At 46.3% G+C, this 22711-nt stretch overlaps 1 protein-coding gene and 1 non-coding gene across 9 annotated transcripts in view; one reads left to right on the top strand and one right to left on the bottom strand.

The window, feature by feature from the left end:
• The window catches only part of PFKFB4 (6-phosphofructo-2-kinase/fructose-2,6-biphosphatase 4), a 62872-nt gene that overhangs the window by 25794 nt on the left and 14367 nt on the right, over positions 1 to 22711 (top strand). For all 8 annotated transcript variants that reach the window (XM_053599110.1, XM_053599113.1, XM_053599109.1 and 5 more), the window contains exons 5-9: positions 722 to 796; positions 1200 to 1256; positions 2492 to 2613; positions 5595 to 5802; positions 6309 to 6455. In XM_053599110.1, the coding sequence (XP_053455085.1) occupies positions 722 to 796; positions 1200 to 1256; positions 2492 to 2613; positions 5595 to 5802; positions 6309 to 6455 (609 nt within the window). The remainder of the gene's footprint in view (positions 1 to 721; positions 797 to 1199; positions 1257 to 2491; positions 2614 to 5594; positions 5803 to 6308; positions 6456 to 22711) is intronic.
• LOC128593068 (small nucleolar RNA U13) lies at positions 12887 to 12990 on the bottom strand. The gene has a single exon (XR_008382244.1). It is a non-coding gene; the product is annotated as a small nucleolar RNA U13 (small nucleolar RNA).

The following is a 22711-nucleotide window of genomic DNA, read 5'->3' as shown; positions in this document are numbered from 1 at the left end:
ACTGAAGCATCTGGGTGCTTCTTCTTGTGCTCCTCCCGACAAGTTTGCACAAAGAATGCATAGGATGACGTTTTGCCTCTCGGCTTCTTAGGATCTCCTTTGCCCATGTTTAGTTATTTTTCCTCAGCGAGGCACAGAGTCGCCCAGTGCCGTCCGGCTCTCACTTGCCCCAGCGCTGTCTCTATGGAGCTCAATGTACTGCAATGGCTGTGAGAGCGGGAGCCAGACACAGCCTCCTCACTCTCTCCACTCTGTAACATTCCTTTTTTCTTTATTATTAAATCATAGCTGTGTACATTAATGTGATCATGGTCCTCGCTCTTCTTTTATGTTCTGTTCCCATTTTATTAGAATCTCAGGATGGAGTAGAGATAAAAATAGGTTCAGTTCATCAGGTTTAACTGGTTTCATTGGGATTCCTGTTGATCAAGCACAAACTGAGCTCCGGCTATATGTTAGAACAGTGCTGAGTTCATTCTTCTGTGCCAAGGGTCTGCTCCATAGTTGGGATCCCAGGCGCTTCCTCAGGACATCCTCCTAAGGAAGGGGAGGACCATCCCAGCCTTTGTGCAAATCTGAAGGAGTCTGGTCAGGCAGGTAGCCTGGCAGCAACTGGTCCTGGCAAGAGATTCAGTCCTGAGAAATGCCTGTGCTGCAGTCTTGAGGTTGCTTCCTACCTTCTCCAGGGCCAGAGGCTGAGTTAATCCCAGTTTGGTCCTAGGTTTTTGATGCAACAAATACCACCCGAGAACGAAGAGCCACCATCTTTAATTTTGGGGAACAGAATGGCTACAAGGTGAGTCCTCCTTGGCTCCTGTCCTTGGTGGTGCTGTGGCATGTCCTGGACCTCTTGAGCTCCTTTCACAGCCTTCTGTTGCATGCAGGCCATCAGGATGACATGATCCCTAGTGTAATTTGGGATGAGAAGGGCTGTTCTCTTCTCTCCACCTAGGATTTTCTTTCTAGGGGAAAGAGGTCTTGGTGAGAGGGTCCAGGGCAGGGCAGCACCTACTTTAGCTCTGTGTTCCTTGACCTTACCACTACTCCCTACCCCCCAGAAGAAAGGCCTTGTGGGGCAGCTGCTGGTCAGCATGGCCTTCAGAAAGGTGGAGAGAGTTCTATGGAGTAAGGCCCAGGGACTAAATATGTTGTGGTTCCTTTCCCTCCTATCTATGCTGGTGCTTCTGGCCCTGCTGCAGACCTTTTTTGTTGAGTCCATCTGTGTAGATCCTGAGGTCATAGCTGCCAACATCGTGGTGAGTGGTGTATCTTACCTTCTTGGGGTAATAATAAAACAGAGGGACGGCGCCTGTGGCTCAGTGGGTAGGGTGCTGGTTCCATATACCGAGGGTGGTGTGTTCGAGCCCGGCCCCGGCCAAACTGCAACAAAAAAATAGCCAGGCTTTGTGGCAGGTGCCTGTAGTCCCAGCTACTTGGAAGGCTGAGGCAAGAGAAACGCCTAAGCCCAGGAGTTGGAGGTTGCTGTGAGCTGTGATGCTACAGCACTCTACCGAGGGCGATAAAGTGAAACTCTGTCTCTACAAAAATAATAATAATAATAATAAAACAGAGGGTTGCATGTGACAGTGAGTCCCTTTCCAGGATTTGGCTCACCTTAATTTGATTTTCTTGAACCTTGTAGGGGGAGGGAGGCAGTGTAACCTCAAACACTGGGACAGATGAACCTTAGTCCCTCAGGGCTGTGTGGCTGGTGGGCATTCTTCCTTGCTTCCTTTTTTTACCTTCCCTCTCCTTTTTTATTTTTTATTTTATTGTTTGATATTCATTGAGGGTACAAAGAATTAAGTTACACTGATTGCATTTGCCCTCTCTCTCCTTTCCCCTCCTAATCTCTGTTAGTGGCAGAGCAACTTCAGCCAGGGGGTGGGAATGTTTACACTGGAGAGGAAGAGAGTCTAGTTCTTCCCTCCACCACAGTGTATCTAAGGCAGGGGTCCTCAAACTGCGGCCCGTGGGCCACATGAGATGGTGTGACTGTATTTGTTCCCATTTTGTTTTTTTACTTCAAAATAAGATATGTGCAGTGTGCGTAGGAATTTGTTCATAGTTTGTTTTGTTTTGTTTTTTTTTGGCCGGGGCTAGGTTTGAACCTGCCACCTCCGGCATGTGGGACCGGCGCCCTACTCCTTGAGCCACAGGCGCCACCCCCATAGTTTGTTTTTTTTTTTAAACTATAGTCTGGCCCTCCAACTGTCTGAGGGACAGTGACCTGGCCCTTGTTTAAAAAGTTTGAGGATCCCTGATCTAAGGAGATAGTTCAGCATGGGAAAAGGCTTTTAGGGCCCTCTTGTACCACAAAGATGAGGACTTTTGATCATAGGGTGCTTAGTAATACCCTGTAGGCACTGGTGAGAACTCAGACTGGCCTCCAGGCCACCTCCCCCACCTCCTGCCCAGTAGTGTCTTTGATATCTGGTCCTGCCTGGCTTCCAGCTCTGATGTGTCCTTGCTCTGTACCCGCTTCTGGCAGCAAGTGAAACTGGGCAGTCCTGACTACGTGAACCGTGACAGTGATGAGGCCACGGAGGATTTCATGAGGCGCATTGAATGCTATGAGAACTCATATGAGTCGCTAGATGAGGACCTGGACAGGTGAGTGAGGAGAGCTACGTGTCCTGCAGCTATGACGGGAGGGTGTGCATGTGTACTTGGTCCCCTCGTGTCTCCCCATTGTGGTGGTTAGGGAACCACACCAAAAGGCTGAGATGGTCAGGCCTTTTTTTGTTTCTTTCCTTGGGGCAGAAATGGTTGGCCAGTGGTAACTTAAAGAACACCTGTTACTTGTTTTTTTTTTTTGCTTATCAAAATATTTTATTTTAGGATACTTGTTTTTTTTTTTTGAGATAGAATCTCACCCTTGGTAGAGTGCCATGGTGTTATAGCTCACAGCAACCTCAAACTCTTGGGCTTAAACAATTCTCTTGCCTCAGCCTTCCAAGTAGCTGGGACTACAGGTGCCCGCTACAATGCCCAGCTATTTTTAGAGACAAGGTCTCAGTATGGCTCAGGTTGGTCTTAAACCTGTGAGCTCAGGCAATCCATCCGCCTTGGCCTCCCAAGTGCTGGGATTACAGGTGTGAGCCACTGCGCCTGACCCCAAGAGCACCTGTTACTTCATCTGCAACTCTCTGAGTTGAGATTTTGTACTATTCCATTAGAAAATCAAGCCTAATTTTATGCAAAGGATCAACCTTTAAGGCATTTGCAAACATTACATGCTGTTTTTAAATGTGTGGTCTGTGTTTTGGGAAGCTGAAATGGTGCCCAACCTTGGCCTGGGAATAGTCGGCAGACACAGTGCTTGCAGGCTCCACCAGCCTCCCTCTGAAATGTCAGATCCAGCAGGAGTATCAGATGGGAAGGGGTCTTTACACTTATAAGGGGCATTCAGCTGAGGGTCTTACGGCTGGGGTTAGCAAGCTTGGTGAAGGATTAGATAGTAAATCTTTTATTTAGAGGCTTTGGGGGTATATAGTTTCTGTTGCAGGCACTCAGTTCTGCCATTATAGTGCAAATGAAACATAGATAATATATAAATGCATGAACATGGTTGGGTTCCAATGAAACTTTCTTAAAAATTTTTTGGGGGAGGGTTGTGCCTGTGGTTCAGTGGGTAGGGCGCCGGCCCCACATGCCAAGGGTGGTGGGTTCAAACCCAGCCCGGGCCAAACAGCAACAAAAAAATAGCTGGGTGTTGTGGTAGGCACCTATATTCCCAGCTACTCTGGAGGTTGAGCCAAGAGAACCGCCTAAGCCCAGGAGTTGGAGGTTGCTGTGAGCTGTGATGCCACGGCACTTTACCAAGGGCAATAAAGTGAGACTCTATTTCTAAAAAGAAAAAAGAAAATTTGGGGCAGGGGGAGCCAGGCACAGTGGCTCATGCCTGTAATCCCAGCACTTGGGAGGCCAAGGCGAGTGGATTACCTGATCTCACAGGTTTGAGACGTACCTGAGCCAGAGTGAGACCTCGTCTCTAAAAGTAGCCTAGAGTTGTGGTGGGAGGCAAAAGAATTGCTTAAGCCCAGGAGTCGGAGGTTTTTTTTTTTTTTTTTTAAGAAATAGGGTCCTGGGCAGCGCCTGTGGCTCAGTGAGTAGGGTGCCGGCCCCATATACCAAGGGTGGCAGGCGCCTGTAGTCCCAGCTATTCGGGAAGCTGAGGCAAGAGAATCACCTAAGCCCAAGACCTGGAGGTTGCTGTGAGCTGTGACGCCACGGCACTCTACCGAGGGTGATAAAGTGAGACTCTGTCTCTAAAAAGAAAAAGAAAAGAAATAGGGTCCTACACTGTCACCCAGGCTGCAGTGCAGACATGGTCATAGCTCATCACAGCCTTGAATTCCCGGCTAAAGTGATCCTCCTGCCTCAACCTCCTGAGTAGGTGGGACTATTGGTGCTAACCACCATGCCCAGCTAATTTTCTTTTCTTTACTTTTTTGTTTGAGACAGGGTCTTGCTCTGTCTCCTGGGCTAGAGTGCAGAGGTGTGTTCACAGCTCACAGCAACTTCAAACTCCTGGGCTCAAGTGATCCTCCTGCCTCAGCTTCCCAGGTAGCTGTAACTACAGACTGGTGCCATGACATCTGGCTAATTTTTCTATTTTTTGTGGAGATAGGGGTCTTACTCAGGCTGATCTTGTACTCTTGACCTCATGTGATCTTTCCACTTCAACCTCGTAAAGTGCTAGGATTGCAGGCATGAGCCATTGTGCCCAGCCAAAAAATTTATTCTATTCTTTCCTTTTTTTTGATACAGAGTCTCACTCTGTTGGCCTGGCTACAGTGCCATAGCATCATAGTTCACAGCAACTTCAAACCCTTGGGTTTGAGCAGTCCTCTTGCCTCAACCTCCCAAGTAGCTGGGACTACAGTCATGTGCTACTACACTTGGCTAGTTTTTCTATTTTTAGTAGAGATGGGGGTCTCGCTCTTGCTCAGGCTGGTCTTGTACTAATGAGCTCAAGCAATCCACCTGTCTTGGCCTCTCAGAGTGCTAGGAATATAGGCGTGAGCCATTGCACCAGCTCCCTCCTATACTTGTTCTATCCACTGGCTGCCTGGTATGGGCTGTGGCAGCTGCTAGGCATGCACAGATGACCTGGCTCTAGGGAGAGGAGACAACTGGGAAAGGAAAGGCCAGGTCCATGGATAGATAACCAGGAAGAGTGGGGGAGTGGAGCATTTGCAAGCTGCTCCCAGGTTGACCTTGGGAAAATCATCTCTTGGTTCAATTTACAGACAGTGCACTGAGAACTCGGAGGTAGGCAAGAGGGGTCCAAGAACACAGCAGTAAAAGTCACGATGTGGTATGGCTGCCCTCCACTTTTGGTGTCACCCTTTGGAAGCATGATGAGTGACGAGCACCTCGCACAGGGTTTGTCTACTGCATCCCATGTGTCATGTTGCTCTCTCCTCACCCCACCACTAGCACACTAGCTGATGGCCATGTGGGCTGTGACCTTGAGCCTGGTGATCAGAGATGCAAGGCCTCTCAGTGGTTTTTGTGGCTGGCCAGAGGTGCCCTCTGAGGGCCCTAGCCACACTTATAGGCCTCTCTTTACCTTCTCTCTGGAAAAGGGATCTGTCCTATATCAAGATCATGGATGTGGGCCAGAGCTACGTGGTGAACCGTGTGGCTGACCACATCCAGAGCCGCATCGTATATTACCTCATGAACATCCATGTGACCCCCCGCTCCATCTACCTCTGCCGGCATGGGGAGAGTGAGCTCAACCTCAAAGGCCGGATCGGCGGGGACCCAGGACTATCCCCCCGGGGCAGGGAGGTCAGTATGTGTGTTTGTATGTGTGTGAGTGTGTATGCACTGGGGTTGGGCTCCAGCTTTTATAGCTAATGTGCAATGGAGGTGAATGACCTTCATGTAGCCTAGAGTGTTCCCATCTTGTAGGAAAGGTTACCAAGCACCAAGCAAATGCCTGGGTCTCTGGTCTGTATGTGAGCTGTCACTGGCTGAACCTTTTTCCCCAGAGATAGGCCACTGGGAGTGACCTGGGTCTGTACAGGGCAGCTGTGCCACATACAGGGGGTATAGAGAGACCTCACTGGGGAGGTCAGGTAGCCTACGGCAGGGAGGCATTGCACTTGATGTGTCTGGGAGGATGCACAAGAATGCACATGTGGCAGGGGGAGTGTGATCAAGAAATTAGTTCCTGCTTTTGCCAAATCTGTGATCTGAAGTTTAGTTCTGAATCTTAAGGATCCAATGGCTGTGGAGTCCTTTGAAGGCAGCCCAGGACCTGTGGGTCTGAATTTGCTTATGATGTGTTTCAGTTTGCCAAGAGTCTGGCCAAGTTCATCAGTGATCAGAACATCAAGGATCTGAAGGTCTGGACAAGCCAGATGAAGAGGACAATCCAGACAGCGGAGGCACTGGGTGTGCCCTATGAACAGTGGAAGGTCCTCAATGAAATTGATGCGGTACTTACCATCCCTTCCTTCACCTGCCTAGTCTCCTGGGCACAGCTATGCTCCCCCGTGATGACAGTGTCCAGGGACAGGGAAAACTTTAACCTTAACCTACTGTGTTGCTTTTTGATTAATCCCTCCCTCTCTTTTGCTTTCAACTATCTAGACCAGTGGTTCTCAACCCTCCTAATGCTGCAACCCTTTAATATAGTTCCTCATGTTGTGGTAACCCCAACTGTAAGATTATTTTCGTTGCTACTTCATAACTGTACTTTTTCTTTTCTTTTTTTTTTTTTTTGTAGAGACAGAGTCTTACCTTATCACCCTTGGTAGAGTGCTGTGGCGTCACACAGCTCACAGTAACCTCCAAATCCTTGGGCTCAGGCGATTCTCCTGATTCAGCCTCCCAAGTATCTGGGACTACAGGCGCCCGCCACAGTGCCCGGCTATTTTTTTGTTGCAGTTTGGCCGGGGCTGGGTTTGAACCTGCCACCCTCGGCATGTGGGGCCGGCGCCCTACCCGCTGAGCCACAGGCGCCGCCCAAAACTGTACTTTTTCTACTGTTATGAATTGTAATGTAAATATCTGATATGCAGGATGTACTTAGGTGACCCCTTTGAAAGGGTCGTTCAACCCCCAAAGGGGTCTTGACCCACAGGTTGAGAATTGCTTATCTAGACCAATAAGAATTTATTTTAATAATCTGACAAAAGTCTTAAATCTGGTCCTTCCCAGTTAACTCATTTATGTATAACCATCTATCAACCCTTTTCCTGTTACTTTCTTGTACTTAATTTTATATGAAGTTCTTACGTGTGATTTATATATTTGTTCATGTACCAGTATCACACTGTTTTAATGATGGTACCTTTTTACTATGTTTACTGGCCATTTGGACAGCTTATTTTGAGAATTTTTTTTGCTCTTTTTTCCTATTGGATTGTCTATGTTTTTAAAATTGATTTTTAGGGGTTCTTTGTATATTCTATATCTGATACAAACCTGGTAAGAGTTATTTGGTAGCTGAACATTTTGTATGAAGAAATTTGCAGATTATTTGCAGAAATTTGAAGCTCTAGTTAATGTTATCCTTCTCTAGAAGATTTACTTTTGTTTCAGGCAGACAGGGTTGGATCATCTATTTTTGTTGTTGTTGCAGTTTGGCCGGGGCCGGGTTCGAACCTGCCACCCTCAATATATGGGGCCGGTGCCCTAGCCACTGAGCCACAGGCGCTGCCTGGGTTGGATCATCTTTACCTAGTGAGGGACAGAACTCTTTCAAAGCTGTGCTTTGATCTTTGTGGAGGCGACTTAATTTTCACATTACTCCTACTCTTAGGGTGTAGCCTTTAAAGGTCTGATTGAAAACCTTGTGAGCAAGAAGCTTCTGTTTTTTGTCTCCTCAGCCCAAGATTGCTGACAGCTCCGCCAAGCTTCTGCCCATTTAGTTCCTACTTTCTTCTTGGCTTGTCACTCTTTCAGCTGCTACTTTTGAATTGGCAAAACCTCAAGGGATGGTGATGCCATATATTGGGTTCACATCTTGTGACTTCACTTTGCTTCAACATCTGGGCCCCTAATGTCCTTACTGCCTTTATAACTCTATGATCATGTCAGATTAAAAATTTTTTTAACTAAATCATAGCTGTGTACATTAATACAATCATGGGGTACAATGTGCTGGTTTTATATACCATTTGAAATGTTTTCATCAAACTGGGTAACATAGAATTTTTTTTTTGTTTGTTTGAGACAGTCTCAAGGGCGGCGCCTGTGGCTCAGTGAGTAGGGCGCCGGCCCCAGATACCGAGGGTGGCGGGTTCGAACCTGGCCCCAGCCGAACTGCAACAAAAAATAGCCGGGTGTTGTGGTGGGCACCTGTAGTCCCAGCTACTCGGGAGGCTGAGGCAAGAGAATTGCCTAAGCTCAAGAGCTGGAGGTTGCTGTGAGCTGTGATGTCACAGCACTCTGCCGAGGGCAACAAAGTAAGGCTCTGTGTCTAAAAAAAAAAAAGAGAGAGACAGTCTCAAGCTGTCACCCTGGGTAGAATGCCATGCTGTCTCAGTTCACAGCAACCTCAAACTCTTGGGCTTAAGTGATTCTCTTGCCTCAGCGTCCCAAGTAGCTGGGACTACAAGTGCCCACCATAATGCCTGGCTATTTTTTCTTGTAGTTGTTGCAGTTATCATTGTTGTTGTTTTAGCTGGCCCAGGCTGGGTTTGAATCTGTCAGCCTTGGTGTATATGGCTGGCGCCCTACCCACTGAGCTACAGGCACTGCCCAGATTAAAAAATTTTTATCTTGCTTTTTAGCTACTCTTACTGGATCATTAGTCTGAAACAGAAGTCTCTAATAGGATCAGATCTGAATCTTAGAAAGGTCATCCCTGTCAACCAGCTGGTGTCAAGAATAGTTTTGTTGGCTTGGTGCCTGTAGCTCAAGCGGCTGAGGTGCCAGCCACATACACTAGAGCTGGCGGGTTCGAATCCAGCCTGGGCCTGCCAAACAATAATGACAACTACAACAACAACAATAATAATAATAATAACCGGGCATTGTCGCAGGCTCCTGTATACCTGGAGGCTACTTGGGAGGCTGAGGCAAGAGAATGGCTTAAGCCCAGGAGTTGGAGGTTGCTGTGAGCTGTGACGCTATAGCACTCTACCCAGTGTGACAGCTTGAGGCTCTGTCTCAAAAAAAAAGAACAGTTTTGTTGGCTGGACACCGTGGCTATGTCTGTAATCCTAGCACTCTGGGAGGCTGAGGCAGGTGGATTGCCTGAGCTCAGGAGTTTGAGACCAGCCTGAGCAAGAGCAAGACCCTATCTTTATTAAAAATGAAAAAACTGGGTGGCGCCTGTGGCTCAAAGGAGTAGGGCGCCAGCCCCATGTACCAGAGGTGGCAGGTTCAAACCTAGTCCTGGCCAAAAACTGCCAAAAAAAGAAAAAAAATAAGAAAAAAACTGAGGCAAGAGGATCATTGGAGCCTAAGAGTTTGAGGTTGCTGTGAGCTATGATGCCATGGCACTCAACCCAGGGCAATAGAGTGAGACTCTGCCTCAAAAAAAAAAAAAAAAAAGAATGATAAAAAAAAACAAAAAAGAATGGTTTTGTTGAGGTGAGGTGGGGAGACAAGCTGGAGGAGGGAGACTAGTTGAGGGTGCTTACAGTAGCCTGGTAAAATGATCTATATAACCTGGGTGGTGGTGGGGGACAGAGGGGAGTGGATGGATTTGTGGGCTACTTACTCATTTATTCGTCACACTTACATGAGCCTACTTTCTGCCAGAAACTGGACTGAGTTCTAGGGACCAAGATTCTGATGGAGAACTGATAGAATTTGTGGGGATAAAAAGGAGCAAAGCATCCAGGTGACTTCTGGTTTTTAGCCACTGGGAAGGGTTCTGAGGCAAGGACAGCAGTTCACTCACATGAGGGCAGAACTGCTTTGTTTACCACATGGGAGATGTGCAATAACCATGTGCTGATGAAAACGAGTTTCTGGGGGATATTCAAGAGCAGATACCCAGAGGTAGTCTGATCTCTGAGGAGGGGTTGAGGCTTAGATATCCCTCACAGACATGGGAATGGATGAAGTGGTGGAGGGCAGAGAAGCTGGTCAAAACTCTGGGGAGCCCCAGCATTTAAGGGTCTGTGGCAGGGTGTCCAGTGAGTGGGAGGGAAAGCAATGTGGCTGGGGTTGTGGATGTCAGGGCAGAGAAAAGGAGGCAGTGGCTCATGGGGTGACATACTGCGGGGTGGGGTAATGAGGCCAGGCTCTAAACTGACCATGGGCCTGGTGGGACTGGAGTCCAGTGAGGATGGGTAGGGAAGTGAGCCAGAGCCAAGTGGGCTCAGAGTAGAAGGAAGCTTGGCTGAGTGTAAGCTGACAAAGTAGCTGGTAGGAAGGAAGGGAAGGAAGATTCAGGAGGCTTTTAGAGACATGTCAGTGGCCCAGATTCCAGGGTTTCAGAAGGTGAGAGAGGCACAGGTGGACACAGGGAACTGTGTTTGGTATCTTTTTCCTTAGAACCTTTCTCTGTGCCAGGTGTGGTGGCTCATGCCTATAATCCTAGCACTCTGGGAGGCTGAGGCAGGTGAATTGCCTGAGCTCACCTGTTCAAGACCAGCAAGAGCCAGAGTATATGTGTGTATGTATTTATGTATAGAGAGGGAGAGAGTCTTTGTTCATATTTCTCTGGTTACCTCATTAATTTGAATTAGAAGACATTGCATTTATGTCTTAGTTTTTTTTTTTTTTGAGACTGAGTCTCAAGCTGTCGCCCCTGGGTAGAGTGATGCTCTGGCATCACAGCTCACAGCAGCCTCCAACTCCTGGGCACAAGCGATTCCCTTGCCTCCACCTCACAACTAGCTGGGACTACACGTGCCCGCCACAACGCCCGGTTATTTTTTTTTTTGCAGTTTTTGGCCGGGGCTGTGTTTGAACCCGCCACCTCCGGCATATGGGGCCGGTGCCCTACTCCTTTGAGCCACAGATGCCGCCCTGTCCAGCTATTTTTTAGTTGCAGCAGTCATTGTTTGGCGGACCCGACTAGATTCAAACCCACCAGCTCAGGTGTATGTGGCTGGTGCCTTAGCCTCTTGAGCCACAGGCACCAAGCCTATGTCTTTGTTTTTTAAGAGGTTTGTAAACAAATAATCTATTGAGGTAATTTTTTTCTCATTGGACCTATTGATAATGAAGCATGATTTTTATTTTTTTGAAACAGTCTCCCTTGGTCACCCTAGGGAGAGTCCCGTGGCATCATCATAGCTCACAACAACCTCAAACTCTTGGGCTCAGGCGATTCTCTTACCTCAGCCTCCCAAGTAGCTGGGACTACAGTTGTCCCTCACAATGCCTAGCTGTTTTTTTTTTGGCGGGTGGGGGGGGCCAGGGCTGGGTTTGAACCCACCACCTCTGGCATATGGAGCCAGCACCCCACTCCTTTGAGCCACAGGTGCTGCCCATGCCCAGCTATTTTTTAGGGACGGGGTCTTGCTCTTGTTTAGGCTGGTCTTGAACTCTTGAGCTCAAGCAATCCACCCACCACAGCCTCGCCCCCCCACCCCCTTTTGTTTTTTTGAGACAGAGCCTCAAGCTTTCGCCTTGGGTAGAGTGCTGTGGCATCACAGCTCACAGAACAACCTCAAACTCCCGGGCTTAAGTGATTCTCTTGCCTTGGACTCCCAAGTAGCTGGGACTACAGGCATCCACCACAACGCCCGGCTATTTTTTGGTTGTAGTTGTCATTGTTGTGTGGCAGGCCCAGGCTGGATTCAAACCAGCCAGCTCTGGTGTGTGTGGCTGGCACCTTAGCTGCTTGAGCTACAGGTGCCGAGCCACCCCCCCCCCCTTTTTTTTTTTTTGAGACTGGGTCTTGCTCTGTCACCTGGGTTAGATCACCATAGCTCACTAGCTCACTGTAACCTCAAACTTCTGGGCTTAAGCCATCCTCCTGCTTTAGCCTCCCAAGTAGCTGGGACTACTGGCATGTACCACCATGCCTGGCTAATTTTTCTATTTTTTTGTAGAGACAGGTCTCATTCTTCCGAAGAATGGTCTTTTAACTCCTGGTCTCAAGCAAAGTGCTAAGGCTTCTCAAAGTGCTAAGATTACAGACCTGAGCCACTTCACCCAGCCTATTTTTCTTTTTTTGAGACAAGAGTCTCAGTCACCTGGGCTAGAGTGCTGTAGCCTAGCACACAGCAACCTCAAACTCCTGGGTTCAAGCTATCGTCTTGTCTTAGCCTCCTGAGTAGCTGAGACTACAGGTGTGTGCCATTGTGCCAGGCTTAATTTTGTTTTTTGTTTGTTTGTTTGTTTGTTTGTTTGTTTTGGCCAGGGCTGGGTTTGAACCCGCCACCTCTGGCATATGGGACCGGCGCCCTACTCCTTGAGCCACAGGCGCCGCCCAATTTTGTTTTTTATTTTTCTATTTTTAATAGAGACAGGTCTCACTTTACTCAGTCTAGTCTTGAACTCCTGACTTAAAGTGATCCTCCTACCTCAACTTCCCAGAGTGCTAGGATTATAGGTGTGAGCCACCATGCCTGGCATCGTTGGTCTATTTTTAAAAAATATATTCTTGCCCACCAATATTTTATTATGAAAAGTTTCAAATATATAAGATAAGAGTTGAAACACTTGTACAGGACTACTTGTGTGCTCACTCTATTTGGTTTCCTATCGGTGGGTAACAAATCATCCAAATTTAGTAGCTTTAAACAGTCCTCATTTATAATCTCACAGTTACTGCAGGTCAGGAGCCTGACAAGGCATGACTGGATTCTCTGATTATAGTTTATCAAGCTGTAGTCAGAGGGTGTTGGCCTGGGTGTCTGTCTCATCTGAGGCTTAGGTCTTCTTCCAAGCTCAGGTAGGTGTTGTCTGGATTCATTTCCATATGGTTGTAGAAATAAAGTTCTGTTTTTTTTCATGTCAGATGGGTAATGTGCCGATGTTGTAACAAGATTTGTGGGGGACACATCTCATGCAGGTGCATGAAAACCCAATCATCACGCTTATGAACTACAAAAGGATCAGGAATAAAGTTTTGCTTTTTTCCTAGCTGTCAGATGGGGGATGCTCTTAGCTCCTAGGGGCCACCCACATTTTCTTGCCTTGTGGGTTCCTCTTATGATATGGGTATATATTTCTTCAATGTCAGTATGGGAGAATCTCTCTCTTTCTAGTTTGCTAAAATAGAATCTTACATAACACAATCTGATTATGGAATTGTCATACTTTGTTGGTTAGAAGCAAGTCACACATTCTCCCTGCACTTAAGGGGAAGGGATAAGAGCTTGACTTCTCTGGGGTGTGCTTCACCATCAAGATTCTATCATCAATCTTTAATACCCACCATTTTTTCACTTTATATTCATTTCTTCATTTTTTCACTTTATATTCATTTCTCCATCCCTGAGTCAGTCATGTCAGTGTCTTTTTCAAAGTAACTTCATAGATTGGGAAGTGGGGAAGAGCAGGCAGAGATTTAGCTGAAACAAGATTGGCTGTGGGGGCGGTGCCCATAGCTCAGTTGGCAGGGCGCCAGCCACATACACTGAGGGTGGCAGGTTCGAACCCAGCCCCAGCCAGCTAAAAAAGCAACAGTGCAACTGCAACAAAAAAATAGCCAGGTGTTGTGGCGGGCGCCTGTAGTCCCAGCGACTTGGGAGGCTGAGGCAAGAGAATCACTTAAGCCTAAGAGTTTGAGGTTGCTGTGAGCTGTGATGTCACAGCACTCTAACCAGGACAACAGCTTGAGACTCTGTCTCAAAAAAAAAAAAATTGGCTGTGGGTTATCAATATGATTGGCTATGAGATGGGTACATAGATTCATTATACTGTTATCTTTGCTTTTTTGTATTGTTGAAAATTTGCATAAGAAAAATGTCCTCAGCTCAGCGCCTGTAGTAGCTCAAGTGGCTAAGGCGCCAGCCACATACACTGGCAGGTTTGAATCTAGCCTAGGCCTGCCAAACAATGACAACTACAACCAAAAAAAGAAAAAAATCGCCAGGTGTTGTGGCAGGTGCCTGTAGTCCCAGATGCTTGGGAGGTTGAGGCAAGTTTAAGCCCAGGAGTTGGAGGTTGCTGTGAGCTGTGACGCCACAGCACTCTACCCAGGGTGACAGTGTGAGGCTCTGTCTCAAAAAAAAGAAAAGAAAAGAAAAATATCCTCAAGCTTCATCCATGTTGTAGCTTGTGTGCAGATTTTCTTCCTGGGCCCTGTTTGGTGGCTCACACCTATAATGCTGGCACTTTGGGAGGCCAAAGCAGGATTGCTTGAGGCTTGGAGTTTGAGACTAGTTTGAGCAACACAGTGAGACCTCATCTTTATAAAAATTAAAAATTAGCCTGGCAGGGTAGTGGGTGCCTGAAGTACCAGCTCCTCAGGAGGCTGAGGTGGCAAGAGGATCACTTGGGTTCAGGAGTTTGAGGTTGCAGTGTGCTGTGATGACACCTCTGCACTTTAGCCCAGGCAACAAAGTGACATCCTGTCTTAAAAAAAACAAAAACAGAAGAATTTCCTTCCCTTTTGAGGCAGAATAACATTCATGCCACATTTTGTTCATCTACTCATGTGTCAATGGACACTTGGGTTGCTTCCACCTGTTAGTTATGGTGAATATGCTGCTATGAACATGAATGTACCACCATCTCTTTGAGTCCTTGTTTCACTTCACTTATTTTTGTTATACGTCTAGAAGTAGAATTGCTAGATCATGTGGTAATTCTATTTTTATTTTTTTTTTGAGGAACATCTATACTGTTTTCAACAGCAGCCACCTCTGTTACATTCCTACCAACAGCGCTCAAGGGTTCCACTTTCTCCACATTCCACATCCTTCCCAACACTTGTTATTTTCTACTTCTTCTTTTTTTTTTTTTTAATTTTTTTTTGTAGAGACAGAGTCTCACTGTACCGCCCTCGGGTAGAGTGCCCTGACGTCACACGGCTCACAGCAACCTCCAGCTCTTGGGCTTACGTGATTCTCTTGCCTCAGCCCCCCAAGCAGCTGGAACTACAGGCGCCCACCACAACACCCGGCTATTTTTTGGATGCAGTTTCTCCGGGGACGGGTTTGAACCTGCCACCCTTGGCATATGGGGCCGGCGCCCCACTCACTGAGCCACAGGTGCCGCCCCTACTTCTTTTTTTTTTTTAGACAAAGTCTCAAGCTGTTGCCCTGTGTAGAGTGCTGTGGCATTATAGCTCACATCAACCTCAAACTCCTATGCTTAAGTGATTCTCCTGCCTCAGCCTCCCAAGTAGCTGGGACTACAAGCACCCACCACAATGCCTGGCTATGTTTTGGTTGCAGCCGTCATTTTTGTTTGGCGGGCCTGGGCTGGATTTGAACTCGCCAGCTCAGGTGTATGTGGCTGGCACCTTAGCCACTTGAGCCACAGGTGCCGAGCCTGTTTACTCTTTTTTATTTTTCTTTTCTTTTCTTTCTTTCTTTTTTTTTTTTTAGAGACAGAGTTTCACTTTGTTGCCCTCGGTTAGAGTGCTGTGGCATAGTAGCTCACAGCAACCTCCAGCTCTTGGGCTTAGGCGATTCTGTTGCCTCAGCCTCCCAAGTAGCTGGGACTATAGGTGTCCATCATAACACCCAGCTATGTTTTTATTATTATTTTTATTTTTTTTGCAGTTTTTGGCCGGGGCTGGGTTTGAACCCACCACCTCCGGCATATGGGGCCAGTGCCCTACTCCTTTGAGCCACAGGCGCCGCCCCATCTATGTTTTTGTTGTTGTTGTAGTTGTCATTGTTGTTTAGCAAGTGTTCGAACCTGGCAGCCCCAGTGTATGTGGCTGGCACCCTAACCGCTGAGCTAGGGGTGCCGAGTCTGCTTTGTTTTTTCATCAATATAAATCAGACAGAGTACAGCATGATGGTTTTATTTTTAATTGGGTTTTTCTCTTCTTCAATAATTAATGGTCTCTCTTTTTTTTGTTTTTGTAGAGACAGAGTCTCACTTTACCGCCCTCAGTAGAGTGCCATGACGTCACAGGATTCACAGCAACCTCCAGCTCTTGGGCTTACATGATTCTCTTGCCTCAGCCTCCCGAGCAGCTGGGACTACAGCCATAACGCCCAGCTATTTTTTGGTTGCAGTTTGGCCGGGGCTGGGTTTGGACCTGCCACCCTCAGTATATGGGGCCGGTGCCCTACTCACTGAGCCACAGGCACCGCCCAATTAATGGTCTCTTTTAAAAGAGTAAGCAATTTTTATAATTCATTCTGTAGCTTATTTTACCCATTTTGCAGCTGTTGGGAGTTATGGAAAGCCTCTAACTGTTGATTTCTTTTTCATTCAAACAGCAGATCCTAGGATCATGTCTTTCCTCCAAGTTTAAGAATGTGGCTCTAGCATTTGGTTTTGCAGAGAAGCTTCTGCCTGCCCCAGTATTTTTTTCCTTTGAATTTAATCTGATTGTTTTCTTAGATGCTTGTGAATTTCTTTATCTTTTAAGTTTTTTTTTCTTTTTGACACAGAGTCTCACTATGTCACCCTCGGTAGAGTACACTGGCATCACAGCTCATAGCAACCTCAAACTCTTGGGCTTAAGCTAGTCTCTTGCCTCAGCCTCCCAAGTAGCTGGGACTATGGCGCCCACTACAATGCCCAGCTATATATTTTTTTTTTTGTAGTTGTTATTGTTGTTTACCAGCCTGGTCCGGGTTCAAACCCGCCACCCCCAGTGTATATCACTGGTGCTGTAACCACTATGTTACCGGTGCTGAGCCTATCTTTTAAGTTTTAAAACTATTATAGTTTTGGCCAAACATGGTGGCTCATGCCTGTAATCCCAGCACTCTGGGAGGCCAAGGCAGGTAGATTGCTTGAGCTCAGAAGTTTGAGATGAGCCTGAGTAAGAGTGAGACCCCGTCTCTACTAAAAATAGAAAAAACTAGCTGGTGTGGCAAGTGTCTATAGTCCTAGCTATTCAGGAGACTGAGGCAAGAGGATTGGTCAAGCCCTGCAGTGGGAGGTTGCTGTGAACTATGATGCCATGGTGCTTTATCCAGGGTGAGAGAGTGAGACAGCCTCAAAAACAAACAAAACAAACCAAAAACTATTACAATTGCCATGATCTCTTAATCATCTTTGTATGTTTAACTTTGGTTTTTCCTCTGTTCTGACAAACAACTTCTAATTAGTCTTCCATTTCAACATTGTGACTTTTTTCTTAGTTTAATACACAATTTACTACCTTTGTTGACATATAATTTATATACCATAGAATTCACACATTTAAAGTGTATGGGTCACTGTTTTTTAGTATATTAACAGGGATATGAAACCATCAGCACAATTTTAGAACATTTCATCACTCCCCAGAAGAAATCCTATGTCCATCGGCATCACTTCTCCTAACCCCTCCCTCAGCCGTAGGCTACCACCTAGCACTCTGGGAGGCTAAAATGGTGAATTACTTGAACATAGGAGTTGGAGACTGTCTCTACAAATAGCTGATTATTGTAGCATGCCTGTAGTCCCAGCTACTTAGGAGGCTGAGGCAAGAGAATCACTTCAGCCCAAGAGTTTGAGGTTGCTGTGAGCTGTGACGCCACAGTTCTCTACCCAGGGCAACATAGTGGAACTCTGTCTCAAAAAAAAAAAAAAATATATATATATATATATGTATATATATATATATATATATATATATATATATATATATAGTGTCTCTATAGTTAAACCTACATTGGGCATTTCATAAGTATATGTGTAGCCTTTTATGCCTGGCTTCTTTCACTTAGCTTAATGTTTTCAGGGTTAATCCATGTGGCTGATAGCAGTTTTTCGTTCCTTTATATTGCCAAATAACATTCTATTGTATGGATATACCACATATTATTTACTCACTTATGAGTTGATAGGCATTTAGATTGTTTCCATCTTTGAGCCATTACGGATAAGGCTGCTATGAGCATTCATGTACAAGGTTTTGAAGGAACGTATGTTTTTATTTCTCTTTGCTATATGCTTATGAGTAGAGTTGCTAGGTCATGTGGTAATTCTGTATTCAAACTTTTGAGAAACTGCCAGACTGTTTTCACATTTCTACCACCAGGGCGGCGCCTGTGGCTCAGTGAGTAGAGCGCCGGTCCCATATGCCGGAGGTGGCGGGTTCAAACCCAGCCCCGGCCAAAAAAAAAACACATTTCTACCACCAGTATATGAGGGTTCTGATTTCTCCACATCCTTGTGAACACTTGTTATTGTCAGTCTTTTTGATTACAGGCTAGAACACAATACAGCCAAGTTTTCTGCTACTTTATAATAAAGATCATCTTTATTTCTAGTATCCAGCAGGAACATGTACCTCATTTCTTTCTGAGGCCTCCCAGAAGAACATTTAACATTCATATTTCTAGGCCAGGTGTAGTGGCTCATGCATGTTAATCCTTGCACCCTGGGAGGCTGAGGCAGCTAGATCACCTTAGCTCAGGAGTTCGAGACTAGCCTGAGCCATAACATTTTTTCATGATGATATATGTATTCTTTAAAATGATAGAAGCTTGGGCAGCGCCTGTGGCTCAAGGAGTTGGGCGCCGGTCCATATGCCGGAGGTGGCGGGTTCAAACCCAGCCCCGGCCAAAAACCACAAAAAAAAAAAAGAAGATAGAAGCTTTCTCTATCATCCTTTTTACTTCTTTTCTGAGCCTTCACCAGAATCACCTTTTATTTTAAATTGTAGGTTAATATGAGGGTACAAATGATTTGTTTGCATTTGTTAAGTAAAGTCCCTATTGTAGTGCTCCTCACGGAGGTGGTGTGCCATAGACCCTTACCTTCATGTTAGTATTAAGTACATTGGATTCTTCCTTTCTGCTTCTTATGATGCTTTACTAAGGAGAATGTTCTCCAACTCTATCTAGGTTAATAGAAAAGATGTAAAGGGTGGCGCCTGTGGCTCAGTGAGTAGTGCGCCGGCCCCATATGCCGAGGGTGGCGGGTTCAAACCCAGCCCCTGCCAAACTGCAACAAAAAAATAGCCGGGCGTTGTGGTGGGCACCTGTAGTTCCAGCTGCTTGGGAGGCTGAGGCAAGAGAATCTCATAAGCCCAGGAGTTAGAGGTTGCTGTGAGCTGTGTGACGTCATGGCAGTCTACCCGAGGGCGGTACAGTGAGACTCTGTCTCTACAAAAAAAAAAAGAAAATATGTAAAGCCTCCATCTTTTTATGGCTGACTAGTATTCCATGGTATGTATGTGTGTGTGTGACTGTGTATGTATACACACTACACTTTATTCATCCATTCATGGGTTGATGGTCTTTATTAAAAAAATTATTTTTAATTTAATTTTTATTTTTTGGAGACAGAGTCTTACTTTGTCACCCTTGGTAGAGTGCTGTGGCATCATAGCTCATAGGCTCAAGAGAGTCTCTTGCCTTAGCCTCTCAAGTAGCTGGGACTGTAAGTGCCCACCACAATACCTGGCTATATTTTTTTCTTTTTTTGAGACAGAGCCTCAAGCTGTTGCCTTAGGTAGGGTGCTGTGGCATCACAGCTCACAGCAACCTCCAATCCTGTGCTCAAGTGATTCTCCTGCCTCTGCCTCCCAAGTAGCTGGGACTACAGGTGCCCTCCACAACATCCGTCTATTTTTTGGTTGCAGCCATCATTGTTGTTTGGTGGGCCCGGGCTGGATTTGAACCCGCCAGCTTGGGTGTATGTGGCTGGTGCCTTAGCAGCTTGAGCCACAGGTGCTGAGCCAATACCCGGCTATTTTTAGAGATGACGTCTTGCTATGGCTCAGGTTCATCTCGAACCTGTGAGCTCATGCAATCCACGTACCTCAGCCTCCCAGAGTGCTAGGATTACAGGCATGAGCCACCTTACCAGCTCTTTTTTTTTTTTTTTTTTTTGTAGAGACAGAGTCTCACTGTACCCCCCTCGGGTAGAGTGCCATGGCGTCACACGGCTCACAGCAACCTCTAACTCTTGGGCTTACGCGATTCTCTTGCCTCAGCCTCCCAAGTAGCTGGGACTACAGGTGCCCACCACAGCGCCTGTATTTATTTATTTATTTTTTAAAGAGACAAAGTCTCCTCTGTTGCCCAGGCTTCAGTGTAGTGATGTGATCATAGCTCACTACAGCCTTTAATTTATGGGCTCAACCCATCTTCTGTCCCCTTACTTCTGAATAGCTGGGACTACAGATGTGTGCTAGCATGCCCCATTTATTTATTTATTTAGGCACATTCTCACTCTGTTGACCTAGGTAGAGTGTGCTATGGTGTCATAACTCACAGCAAACTCAAATTCTTTTTTTTTTTTTTTTGTAGAGACAGAGTCTCACATTGTGGCCCTCGGTAGAGTGCCATGGCATCACACAGCTCACAGCAACCTCCAACTCCTGGGCTTAAGCAATTCTCTTGCCTCAGCTTCCCGAGTAGCTGGGACTACAGGCGCCCGCCACAACACCCAGCTATTTTTTTGGTTGCAGTTCAGCCGGGGCCGGGTTTGAACCTGCCACCCTTGGTACATGGGGCCGGCACCTTACCGACTGAGCCACAGGCGCCGCCCAGCAAACTCAAATTCTTGAGGTCAAATGATCCTTTTGCCTCAGACTCCCGAGTAGTTGGGACTATAGGCACCTGCCACAATGCCCAACTATTTTTAGAGACAGGGTCTTGCTGTTGCTCAGCTGGTCTCGAACTCCTGATGCTCAAGCAATCCATCCCCATCGGACTTCCAGAGTGCTAGGATTATAGGTGTGAGCCACCATGCCGAGTGTCCAGCTAATTTTTTTTTTATTGTTGTTTTTGTTTTTAATTTCAGTGTGCTTGTTCATTCTTCTTTGTTTGAAGTACTTTTTTGTTGATTTTCTTCTTTCTCCTGCAGTGCTGGCTGTTTTTGATGTTGTTAGTAGAGACGGGGTCTTACTCTGGCTCACTGCTGCTCATATGGGTCTTGAACCTCTGAGCTCATGCAATCCACTAGCCTCGGCCTCCCACAGCGCTGGGACTACAGGCATGAGCCACCACGCCCAGCCGTCCAGCTAATTTTTTAAAACTTTTTGTAGAGGTAGGGTCTTGTTATATTTCCCAAGCTGGTCTTGAACTCTTGGGCTCAACCTTTCCTCCCATTTGGGTCTCCCATAGTACTAGTATTACAGGCCACCAGGCCCAGCCCAGAATTACCTTTAATGTCTATATTTCTACCAACAATCTGTTCAAGGCAATCTAGGCTTTTTGTTATCATGTACCTCAGGATTTTTTTTTTTTTTTTGAGACAGACTCTTACTTTGTCACCCATCGTAGAGTGCCATGATGTCATAGCTCACCGCAACATTAAACTCTTGGTCTCAAGTGATCCTCTTGCCTCAGCCTTCCAAGAAGCCAGGACTACAGGCACCTGCCACAACACCTGCCTATTTTTAGAGATGAGGTCTCACTCTTGCTGGTCTTGAACCCGTGAGCTCAAGCAATCCACCGGGCTCAGCCTCCCAGAGTGCTGTGATTACATGTGTGAGCCACTGCACCCCAGGCTTGAGCCATGATGCTTGGCCCCAGCTCAGAATTCTTTAAGCCTTTCTTCTCACCAAATTCTATAACCACTTCCACATTTTTAGTTATTTATTATAGCATCACTTTACTTCCTGGTACCAAAACATGTAGTCATTTCCGGGGGCTGCCATAACAAAGTACCACAAAATGCAAGTGTAAAACAACAAATTCTTTCATAGTTCTGGAGGGTAGCCATCTAAAATCAAGATGTCAGCAAGGGCATATTCCCTCTGAAGGCACTAGTAAAGAATCCTAGTTTCTGGTTACTGCCAGCAAGGTATTGCTTGGCTCATAGAGGTGTCACTTCAATCCCAACTCTGCCATCATACAGCCTTCTTGTCTAAGTGTGTCTGGGTCTTCATATGGCCAGATATGGTGGCTCATACCTATAATTCCAGCACTTTGTGAATCCAAGTAGTGAAGATCATTTGCAGCCAGGAGATTGAGACCAGCCTGGGCAACATAGCCAGACCCTGACCCTACAAAAGTAAAACAATTAGCCAGACATGGTGGCTTAAGCTCAGTGTTTGAGGCTGACATGAGCCATGAGTATGCTACTATCCTCCAACTTGGATAGCAGAGGAGACCCTGTCTCTAAGAAAAACAGAAGGGCTGGGCACAGTGGCTCGCATCTGTAATCCCAGCACTCTGGGTGGCAGAGGTGGGTGGATCGCCTGAGCTCCGGACTTCCAGACCAGCTTGAGCAAGAGTGAGATCTTGTCTCTACTAAAAATAGAAATACTAGCTGGGCACCACGAAGCTCAGTAGTTAGAGTGCAGGTCCTACAAACTCGGGGTGGTGAGTTTGAACCTCACCTGGGCCTGATTAACAAGAAAAAGAAGAAAGAAATGTTAGCCAGGCATTATGGTGGGTGCCTGTGTCCCAGCTGCTCAGGAGGCTGAGACAATGAGATCTCTTGAGCCCAATAGACTGAGGTTGCTATGAGCTATGATAACACAATAGCACTCTACTCAAGGTAACAGAGTGAGACTCTCTCAAAAACAAAACAAAACGGAAAAAAAAAAAAAACACAAAGAAAAACACACCGGTAATTGTAATTGGATTTAGATTCCATGCTATTTCTTTTTGGGGACACAATTCTTTTTTTCTTCTTCTTTTTTTTTTTTTTTTAGAGACAGAGTCTCACTTTATCACCCTTGGTAGAGTGCCATGGCATCACAGCTCACAGCAACCTCCAACTCCTGGGTTTAGGCGATTCTCTTGCCTCAGCC

The sequence above is a fragment of the Nycticebus coucang genome, chromosome 8 (genome assembly GCF_027406575.1).
Source record: "Nycticebus coucang isolate mNycCou1 chromosome 8, mNycCou1.pri, whole genome shotgun sequence".
NCBI lineage: Eukaryota > Metazoa > Chordata > Mammalia > Primates > Lorisidae > Nycticebus > Nycticebus coucang.
The sequence above is the reverse complement of the archived record's forward strand: the minus strand, read 5'-3'. Positions and strand labels throughout refer to the sequence as shown.